At 47.9% G+C, this 9,970-nt stretch overlaps 1 protein-coding gene across 1 annotated transcript in view; it reads left to right on the top strand.

Annotated features, from left to right (window-relative positions):
- Positions 1-743: 743 nt before the first annotated feature.
- The window catches only part of PHLPP1 (PH domain and leucine rich repeat protein phosphatase 1), a 144,540-nt gene continuing 135,313 nt past the window's right edge, over positions 744-9,970 (top strand). Inside the window, exon 1 of the mRNA XM_054164072.1 lies at positions 744-2,408. Within this exon, the coding sequence (XP_054020047.1) occupies positions 1,046-2,408 (1,363 nt within the window). The 5' untranslated portion in view covers positions 744-1,045. The remainder of the gene's footprint in view (positions 2,409-9,970) is intronic.

Raw genomic sequence — 9,970 nt, 5'->3', positions numbered from 1 at the left:
AGAAGTAAGGACTTTCAGTAATTTTAGTCCCTGAAGTACAGTGACAAGCAATACTGAGTACTCCTCCTCTGGTGGCTTCACAAACAACTGGACACGTTTCCATGCAACCTGATCCTAGGTGTACTTATTTTTGCAGAGGGGTTGGACTAAACTATCTCCTAAGGTCCCTTCCAGCCCCTACCGTCCTGCGATTCTGCAAGCGAGGGGAAGCAGTGTAAACTACAGCATATTCTGAGCTCTTGCCCTCACGCTTGGGCCGGTCAGAGGCCTTTGGAAACGGCGGGTGGGGGAGGTGAAGGGACGCCGGACCACGGCTAGGGCTGTAACGCACCGCGGGGCGCAGGCCGCACCAAGGCGGTGCTGACCGTTACGGCGTGACCCCACCGTGGGGGTGGAAGGGCGGCCCTCAGGCACATGAAGCAGCGATTCCCCCGCCACCTGCCCTCCTTCCGGGAAAACGGCTAGAAGGCGGCCGCACCGGGCGCTCACGCCTGGAATGGGACCCGCCTATCCCCTCTGCGGCCAACACCAACGGTAGCAAGCACAGGGGGGAACCGAAAAGCGGCGAATAGGCGCTGCCGGGACTTGTATTCAGCAGGCGGCCACCTTAAAACTACACTTCCCAGCAACCCTCGCCCTACTGCTGCTGCCACTGCTCCTCCACCCACCCCCACCCCTTCTCAGCCTCAGGCGCGGTCACGTTGTGTTTATGGGCGAGGTCCCGCCCTGCCGCGCGAGCGGTGGCGTCACCCCCGCGAGCCTCGTTCACTCGGCCGCCCTTGTTGGCGGCGGGGTGGGAGTTGCTTAATATTCATGAGGCGCGGCGGCTGGTTCACTCGCTCTCTGCTTCCCTAATGGCGTTTGCGACAGCTGGGGAGCGGGGCTGAGCCGGGTGCGCGGCGCGAGGGCACCGGCGGAATGCTCCCCGCTGCTACGTAATCCCGCCCGGAACGCGGCGCCGCGCTCCACTCGCCCCCCAACGACCCGCGCCGGGTCTCCGAGCGGCGCTCCCAGCAGGGCGGCGGCATCCCCGGCCCCGCGGGCAATGGAGCCCGCGCAACAGCCAGCAAATGAAGCCCCATCGGCGGACAGCGGGCACGGGGATCCGGAGAGCAGCTCCCCGTGCAGGAAGAATCAGGCAGCGCCTGGCACGGAAAGCGGCGTGGAACCGTCGGGCGGCGGCGGGCAGCTGGACGGCAAAGGAGTCGGCTGCCAGCGGCGAAGGCGGGGGGTAGCCGGCGGCTTCGCTCCCTCCGCGGCGCTGGCGGCCAGCGGGACTCCGGCTGCCCCCGGCGGGGCCGGCAACGCCAACTCCTTGCTCCTTCGGCGGGGGAGGCTGAAGAGGAACCTTTCCGTCGCCGCCTCCTCGCCCGCTGCTGCCCACGCCGCCTCACTGGGCACCCGCAGCTTGGACAGGAAAGCGCTGCTACTGAAGCCACCCCGGCAGCTGCAGCCCTTGCAGCCCCCGGAGCGGGACTGGGTGCGCCGGGACCTGCAGCGGGGCTGCGTTCACGTCTACGAGCGCCACATGAACTGCTACATGCGCCCGGTGCTCTGCACCCTAGAGACCACGGCGGCCGAAGTGGCGGCTCGGCTGCAGCAGCTCGGCCACCGGGGCGGCAGCAGCGTAGTGCGGGTGCTGGGCAAGGCGGGCGCGGCGCCGCAGCCACCACATGAGCCGCCGGCGGCCTCCGCCGAGGCGCCGCCCGAGCCCGTGGCGGAGGGACAGCGGCCGCAGGCGGAGGAGAGGCCATGGAGCCGGCGAGGGACGCGGCGCGGTCTGGCCGGAGGAGATTTCGGGGAGGCGGCCCGGCCCGGCCGTTTGCTGCTGAGTGGCAGCACCGAGGAAGGTGACTTAGCCGGCGGCCGGCCGAGCCCGGCACCCTCTGACTTCAGCCCCGGGGCACCGCCGGCCGAGTTGTACCTGGTGGGACCGCCGCTCTCCTGCCCCTCCCTTTTGGGGGAGCTGGGGCCGGCCGGCTCCGACACCGAGAGCTTCAGCCCCAGCGCTGAGAGCGTTTCTGACCGGCTGGACCCCTACAGCAGTGGTGGCGGATCGTCCTCCTCGGAGGAACTGGAGGTGGAACCGGTGCTCCCTGACGGGGTAGAAGCAGGTGCGGGGCCGGGCCGGGGCCCCTCTTGCCCCGCGGAGCTGCCCCCAGGGCGGGCAGAGGGGGCGCCGGCGGGCGCGGCCGGCGGGCGGGAGCTACCGGCGGGGGCCGCGCCGGCGGGGCCGCCCGCCTTGTACGTGCAGCTCCACGGGGAGACCAGCCGGCGGCTGGAGGCCCACGAGAAGCCGCTGCAGATCCAGAACGACTACCTCTCCCAATTGGGCTTCCGAGACCTGTGGAGGGTGCAGGAAGAGGGCATGGACTCGGAGACTGGCTGCCTCATCCGCTTCTACGCCGGTGAGCGGGGCAGGGGCGGGGCGGTGGCCGTTCGGAGGGGGCGACCGGTGGGTGGCTGGGTGCTGCCCCTCTGTGGGGGCCGAGACTAGCCCCGAGCCTGTCTCCTCTCACAGGGACGGTGGCCCGCGGGTGTTGCCGCGCCGGGAAGGGTACGTGCGGGGGAGATCCCCTGCGGTGATGAGCAGAGTTGCCCCAGGCCAGCTGCCGGGGGAAGCCGGGGTGTTAGTGGCGTTCTGCCCCAAAGCTGACGCTGTGCCAGAGCAGCACCCCTCCGCCCCCTTCAACGCGTGGGTAATGGAGGTCGCTCTCCTGTCGTTTTCCATTTCCAGTAGCGGCACTAGGCGTTCGTTAATTCATCCTTAATGTACTATTTTCGCTAACGACGAAAAATGTATCAGTGCTGCTGCTGGGGATGAAAGGTTGCAGGCTGTTCGAAGTGTTTGCAGCACGCCGGCAGCTCACGTTTTAGTTGAGCCGTGTGTTCCGACGTGCTCCGAGACCGCCTGATAACGGAGCCGAGGGCCAGGGGGGCTTGTTCAGAGGAGGAAAGCTCCGCGCAATTTTGCTCCTGAAATAGGTTGCAACTGTGCAAGGCACGCAGATTCCTCAACTGAGAACGGTGCATTCCTGCAAACAAAATCCTGTACTTAGCTTTCTGTGTTGTTCGCACTTGAGATCAAATTTCCTATTCGTTAGAGTAGCGGGACTTGGCTGAGAGACCGAGCGAGGAGCAAGTCCGGGACTTAGCCTTTGAAGGAAAGGTAGTCAAAACCTTGGTAATGAAAAGGCAGAGGCTTTTAAATGTAGCTTTGCTGTTAAAACTTACAGTACAGAATTTGGGGAGTATTGGATGGAAAAGTTAGCTCCCACGTTGTAATTATGCAACCTTGTGCAGTTCTGGAGAGGTTTAAAAATACCTTCTGTGTCAGTTGGAATGGTTTGTATAAAATACTTAACTGTAATCGTGGAGCTCTTTGGGTTTTAACTGTCTCATCCATTTTTCCAAGAAGGAGAAATTGTTCAGTGTCCAGCTAAGCATTCAGATACCTGGTAACTTTTCCTGTGAAATAGATAGATATGGTACCCAAAGATAAGGTCATGCCAACAAAGTAGTAAATGCCATCTCTCCCCTTGCTGGGTTGGCTGAGCAGAGTGGTCCTTTGCTGAACCACTAGAATTCAGTGCTTTAGCTCTGGAAAATACAGAGATGGTTCTCTTGAGTGAATTCTGCTGAATGTCAAATAGAGGTGGTGTTGGCAGGGTGGGAAGGAGAGCAGTACGCTAGATAAGTGCCCTTCTTTATTCAGAAGAGAATGTAGGAGTAGTGGCAAGTGGTCAGTTCAGCTGTTCTTTGGGTTTCTTGGTCTGTTGTAATGACCCCAGCATAACAAGTGCAGAAGTAGTGTTTGTTGAAGGGATTGACATAAACAGGTTTGATATGTTGGGTTAGAAAGGAGCTAAAGTATTTTTGCAGATGATGGAGTTCTGCATATTTCCATGCGGCGCTGTAGAGGGTGGACGTCAGCAGGTGATGCTGGAAGAGATGTTGCTTCTTTTATTTCCGATCCCACCATTAATTGGGGATGCACAAACGTGTTTTAAAACGGGATAACTGTGTTCCTCCTTTCCTAACAGCATGCATTGCAAAGAAAATGGAGTCAGAAAACATAGCTGAGCTTTACTCACAGTTAAGCCCATTTGCATATAGTTTTAATGCATTAAATAATGTTGATTGTGGACGTTCCAACCCTGTTTTATTTCAGAGTCTCAACTGGATTGCTGTGGTAGCTCATGCATTTTGGACTTCCTTGTACAAAACGACTAAATAAATGTGTTTCTATATGCGTGCATAGGATTAAATTAATGCAGATTTCTTATGCAAGTTCATATGCTAAGCAGTATGCTTCTGTACTTCAAAAGTGCAGTGTTTTTTAAAATCCTTATCTCTTTGAATGGATCTGTGATCAACATTTAAAACACCTGTGATCAGGTGCTTGTAGCAGGAGGATTGCAGCATCTAACGTACCAGACCAGCCAAAACCAGCTAAGAAACTGGCATGTAAACGTACTGATTTTATGTAATGGTCTTGGCAAGTTACCTCTGCTTCCTCATTTTATATATGTACACCCATGTAGGCTCCTGAAGATTAAAGAGAGGGAAGGAGAAACACTTAAAAGGAGTACGCATCAAATTAAACTGAAAAGAGGAGTGGGTTTTGGTCCCCAAATTAAGGTGTATTAATTAACAGAAGTACTGTTTTTCTAAATGATCTTCCAGGATCATGCACTACAGAAAGCTTTAAAACAGTGATTTCTTATTTGCCTGGGACTTTGTTGGTTTAAGCAGCCAGCCTTGTCCCAACAGATAGTGAATCACTAGCATCTCTATCCCTGTAATTTCCTGCAAGCTGTCTCTGTAGGATTTGGTGATCCCAGTCTCGTACTGATGTGAAAAGGCATAAACCTAGTCTGGATTTATTGCATTGCTTCTATAAAGAATTCTTCCACCTAATCCTCTTGGAGTGGAGAGAGAAGAGAGCCCAGTGGTGACTTTTGGGCTTTTTTGTTTCTGGGGGGAATTTTAAGACTGGAAGATTATTATACTGAAACTTCACAGTAGACATTCCAAATACGATCATACAGCCAGGGGTTTTACTGTATGTTGGTAATCTCTCCAGTTGCAGAATCTGGAAAATACAAGAAAATTGCTGGGAGAACTGCAGATTTTTCTGCTATGACAAAACAAGCATTCTGCAAATGAAATAATATATATATTTAAAAAAGTAATATGCAGAATTCCTAACGTAAAAGCCCCTGAAAGCATGGCACTAGGAAGACAAAAGTGCTGCTTCTGTGTTGCCTTGGTTTGTTCCAGAATGTGGTCAGTGCATTTTTATTTTGGTGTTTCATTTTCTTACTTTGAGTGTGAATGTAGTTGATTTCATCAGTCTCTTGACTCTGATCATTAAACAGATAATGCTGTTGCTAAAACAGAATCCTTACAGCTGTAAGGGTCTGATCCTACTCCTTGTGTCATCAATTTGAGCAGAATTGGACATTAGTGACTGGTCATGCACGTAAACTTTTCCCTGTTGAAATCTATTTCAACAAAAGACCCTCTCCTTGGAGTTTGAAATGATTAATCTCTACTTAAAGGATATAGTTAAATAACTTTCTGCTGAGATACTATGTTACTGTGTTATAGAACTGTATAAGAATCCATTGTGCAATTACAGTCATGATATTGTCGCTGGGAGACCGATTAGGTCAGACTTACTAAACTGTTCCTAAAACCATAAGAGTGGCTGTGATCCAGATGGCTTTTCACAGACAAGTTATACTATTCCTTATTGCTTTGTAAAGATTTTTGTAAAGCTGAGAGTTGTCCCAGTGACTTTGACCTCTGTGTCTTTGGAGAACAAACAGGTCTTGGGAGGAATGGGTGAGGTAGCTGGGGTTGTTCAGTCAGGAGAAAAGGAGGCTAGGGAGTGACCTTCTCACTCTCTGGAATTACCTGGAAGGAGGTTGTAGCGAGGTGGGGGATGGTCTCTTCTACCTAGTAACAAGGGATAGGACAAGAGGAAATGGCCTCAAGTTGCAGCAGGGGAGGTTTAGACTGTATATTAGGAGAAACTCTTTCAGATTGCATATTAGAAGAAACTAGAATAGGCTCCCAGTTTCTGAAGGTTTAGAAGCTGTAGTGCTAAGGGACATGGTTTAGTACTAAACTTGGTTGGTAGATAATGGTTGGACTTTGTAATCTTGAAAGGTCTTCTTGACTTGAAATGATTTTCTAATTTCTCTGTAGAAGGAATAACAAACTACTACACCCATCTTGTAATTCTTAAACTGCAAAACTAGTTACTTGTTTTGAGACTTCAGATTAAAAAATCGATCGTGGAATCATATCCAGTGCTGTGTTCTGGAGCATCTGTGTGTCAAGGAAGTATGAGTAACGTGACCTTAAAGAGTCTTTCTGTACAGTGGATGTTTGAGGTGTTTTTTGCTTTCCTACTGAAAGGTGATGTTATTTGTGGTTCTGGCATTTGGCTACCATTAAATTCTCTGTTCTTTGATATGACAAAGGCTTTTGCACTTGCTGGTGTCATCACATATATCTCTTTTCAGTAGATGATTGCCTGTAGGCAGAATATTAAGAAATGCCAGATGTAATTAGGGGTGTTAATTTTGCAACTGGCTGTCAGATTTTATTTGGGAAGAGATGCTTTTTGCTCATGTGACCTTTTCGAAGGCTGTGAGGAGAAAACAAATCTAGCTTTGTTCATTACAAGTGTTGCTCTGTCCATTATGTAGATAAGGGGAGAAGATCTAGTGTCAGAACCAATTGCACCCATCTAAGCAATTGTTAGGTTGCCTTTTTTAAAAACAAATGAAGAAAACAACAACAAAAAAAGCCACTACACTTGGTAGGTGGAGTAGCTAAGACTTCCAGCTGTGTGGATGGAAACTTGGTTTTAGATGCTTATTCTTGCATAAATCCACTGTAGGACTGGCAGTGCTGAGCTTCGTGGATGGACTATGACATCTGTTGCGTTACTAGCTACTTGTTGTGCTGTTTGGTGAATAACTCTGTTCAGCTATTTAATACATTGGTAAATTCGATTTAAGGTGACCAAGTACCGTTTAAGGGAGGAAAACCTACTTCTTAACTGAGGGTGGGAGAACAGCTGTGCTGTAAAGTGCTGCCTGTGGAGCACTGACTTAGTTCTGAAAACCAGTATCTTATCTGGCATGAAAGAAATTAATTCACATTAGTGTGAATGCCTGCATTTTTTTTAGCAGATGTGATGTGAAAAAAGGTCAGGAGATAGCTCTGTGAACTTGCCTGAAACTGAAAGGAAAAACAGTCCCTCCTAGGGCTGCCATTATCTTGATTCCTCCCTCCCCCTGCTTTTCCCCCCTTTGTAATACGACTTGGATGTACATTCCTTTGCTTTGTAATCACTTGTTTTAGTACCTCCTGCAAAGAGAAGTAATACCTAAAATTTGCCACTTTGGGAAACTCACATTTCAGTGACATAGTTTGTTTAAATCCAAGTGGGATTTGGTTAGGACCAAAGTAGTGAAATTTTTAGGCCTGTTCTGCAGGAAAGTTTAAAATGGCTTCAGTGCCTTTGGCTTGCTCCACCTGTTCTTGAGCATAGCTTGTCTTCTTGCAGTTGGAACGGGGTCTTTCTAAGGTAGGCAGCTTTCAGGGGCTCTGAGGATGCATCAGCCTCTCCTTCTGAGCGGGAGGAGCTGTGCAGATAATGCTGGAATGCTGGTGAAACCACAGCTGAGCTTTGGTATGTGACAGCTGTTAAGTACGCTGGCTTTTGCAACTTCTAAAATCTGTTGTACTCCTGGCTAGAATCTATAATTTAAGTATGTGTGAAGTACCAACACAGGAGATAGCAGTGTGATGTACATAAGAGTTACTATATATACTAAATATGTAGTACCTAAATTTGTACATCCAGGAGCTGAATTTTCTCACTGCTGCAGCACAGAATGCAGCAGGCTCTTTTTCCCCCCCTCCTTTACATATTTCCATGCTGTGCCTCTGTCCATGTCTTACCAGCCATTTCCTTAAAGGTTTTTCTTATTCAAAACTCTGCATAAACATCCTCTTGATGGTGGAACTGCTGATACACCCTTTGTGCAATTAAAGCATCTCTCTGTTCCGTTAGGACACTGACAGACTGCTATGCATCTAAAGCACTACACGGTTCTTGGGAAGATAATGCTAAACAGTAAGGAAAAAGACAAGTCTGTTTGGAACAATGTCAGCAAATGGTAGGTGCTTCTTAACCACCAAAACCAACTTTATAGTTTTATAAAATGATATCAGGAGAGATTTGTTATCTCTCTGGAAAAAATCCCACCTCTGAAATACCATATCTGAGAAGGTCAGCTTGAAAAGTGTATGCATACAGAAATCTACAGAATAGAATCTTAGGGACAGAAATTCTGAAGTGTGTTACTTGTTACACTCAGCTTTTTAATTTGGGTGGAATGTGTACTGTACACACTTACTGTGCTGCGTTGCCTTCTGTGGGAAAGAGGTTTAAAGGGTGGGCATTTTGAATTAACTGCTTAAGGTCTTCATATCTTGATTTATTAAAAACCAAAACCACATAAAGACTGAATTTGTATTTGCACTGGATAGCAGAAGGAAAGATAATTTGAATTAGTTTTCAGCACTTTGTTATTTCACTGCTTGTGGAATGGGACACACGGGCATTTTAAAGCAGATAGGTCTGTGCAAGGTATTTGTTTTCAGCTTCCCTCAACACTGTTTTATTGCTCTATTTTAGAACTTTTGCTCCTTTGAGCATTTGCACTCTGGGAGGCTGTATATCTGAAATAACCTTGTTATAACTTTACTCTTTGACCCAGAGAACTGGATGTTGAGTTCACCTATAAGGTTTTTTTGGTAAGTCTTTTTTGTGTGTGTGCAGATTCAAATGGAATAGGCTTTGATGCTTGGAGTCAGTGCAGTTTGTGTGGGGAAACAAAGTCAAGTACAAGTGATGAGGTGGAGTGTATTAGTCTATTAGTCTCTTCTGTTTAATAAGCATCACTGCCTTGGCCATGCAATTAATTCTAGCTTATTTTTTGTACCCTTCTGAAAGATGTTTATTAGAAATGGAACCAACTTAAAGTCAATGAAAACTGAATGTATTATACTTTTGCTTAGATTTGACTACATGATAGGATTTCTGAAACACTAGATATTTAAGAAGCTTCACAGGAAGACCATGTCCTCACTTCTAAAATAATCAGTGATGTCGTGCTTATGATAATCTTCCTTGAGATTGCAAACCTATGTTAAAATTCTAGCTGCATGGTAATGACAGAGTATAGACTTGAGGTTGTTTAAGATCTGCAAATTTTATGTCAAATTTCTTAGAAAATTGTGTATTTTCAGCTTGATGCTCTACTTGAAAATACCTCATTCTTTGTGTATCATCTGTCCTTCAGATGGCTTTTGGAAACAGCTGGAGCATTACCTTTTTGGAGGGAGTAATTTTGATGTTTTTCACTATAAAGCAACTTGCATTTGTAGATTTTAATACTTTTGGGGTTTTTTTTGGTAATTTTCCCATCAGGCTGCCATTTGCCCAGTAAAAATTCCCAAAAATAACGAGTGGCAAATGCTAATTGAATATTTTTTTTCTGTTAAACACTGAAGCCATCGTAGGTAGTGGTGAATTTTAAACTGAAGTATTTTTATTTGAGGTATTTTTAATTTATTGTATGTGTACTATGTAACAAAATGTTTACATGGAAAGAATAGTCATCACTTGCCTGTTGGAATGAGGCAGCAGCTGTCCTAACAGCAGAGTGTTTTATGTGGCTTGTAAATGAATACCAATATTGTGTCTTGATAAAATTCTATTCAGGATGTCAGGTAGGCAAAATTAAGAGCAAAACCTCATTTTCTGTGGTGTCAGTGATGTGACACACCCACTTTGATGTTTGCTTTTCAAAAACAAAGCGCTGGCAGTAATCCCCTGTCTGTAAGCCATCCTCTCCTCACCCCCTGCTACTGTCACAAA

Source organism: Dryobates pubescens, chromosome 9 (genome assembly GCF_014839835.1).
Source record: "Dryobates pubescens isolate bDryPub1 chromosome 9, bDryPub1.pri, whole genome shotgun sequence".
Classification (NCBI taxonomy): domain Eukaryota; kingdom Metazoa; phylum Chordata; class Aves; order Piciformes; family Picidae; genus Dryobates; species Dryobates pubescens.
This window is presented reverse-complemented; position numbering and strand designations above follow the sequence as displayed.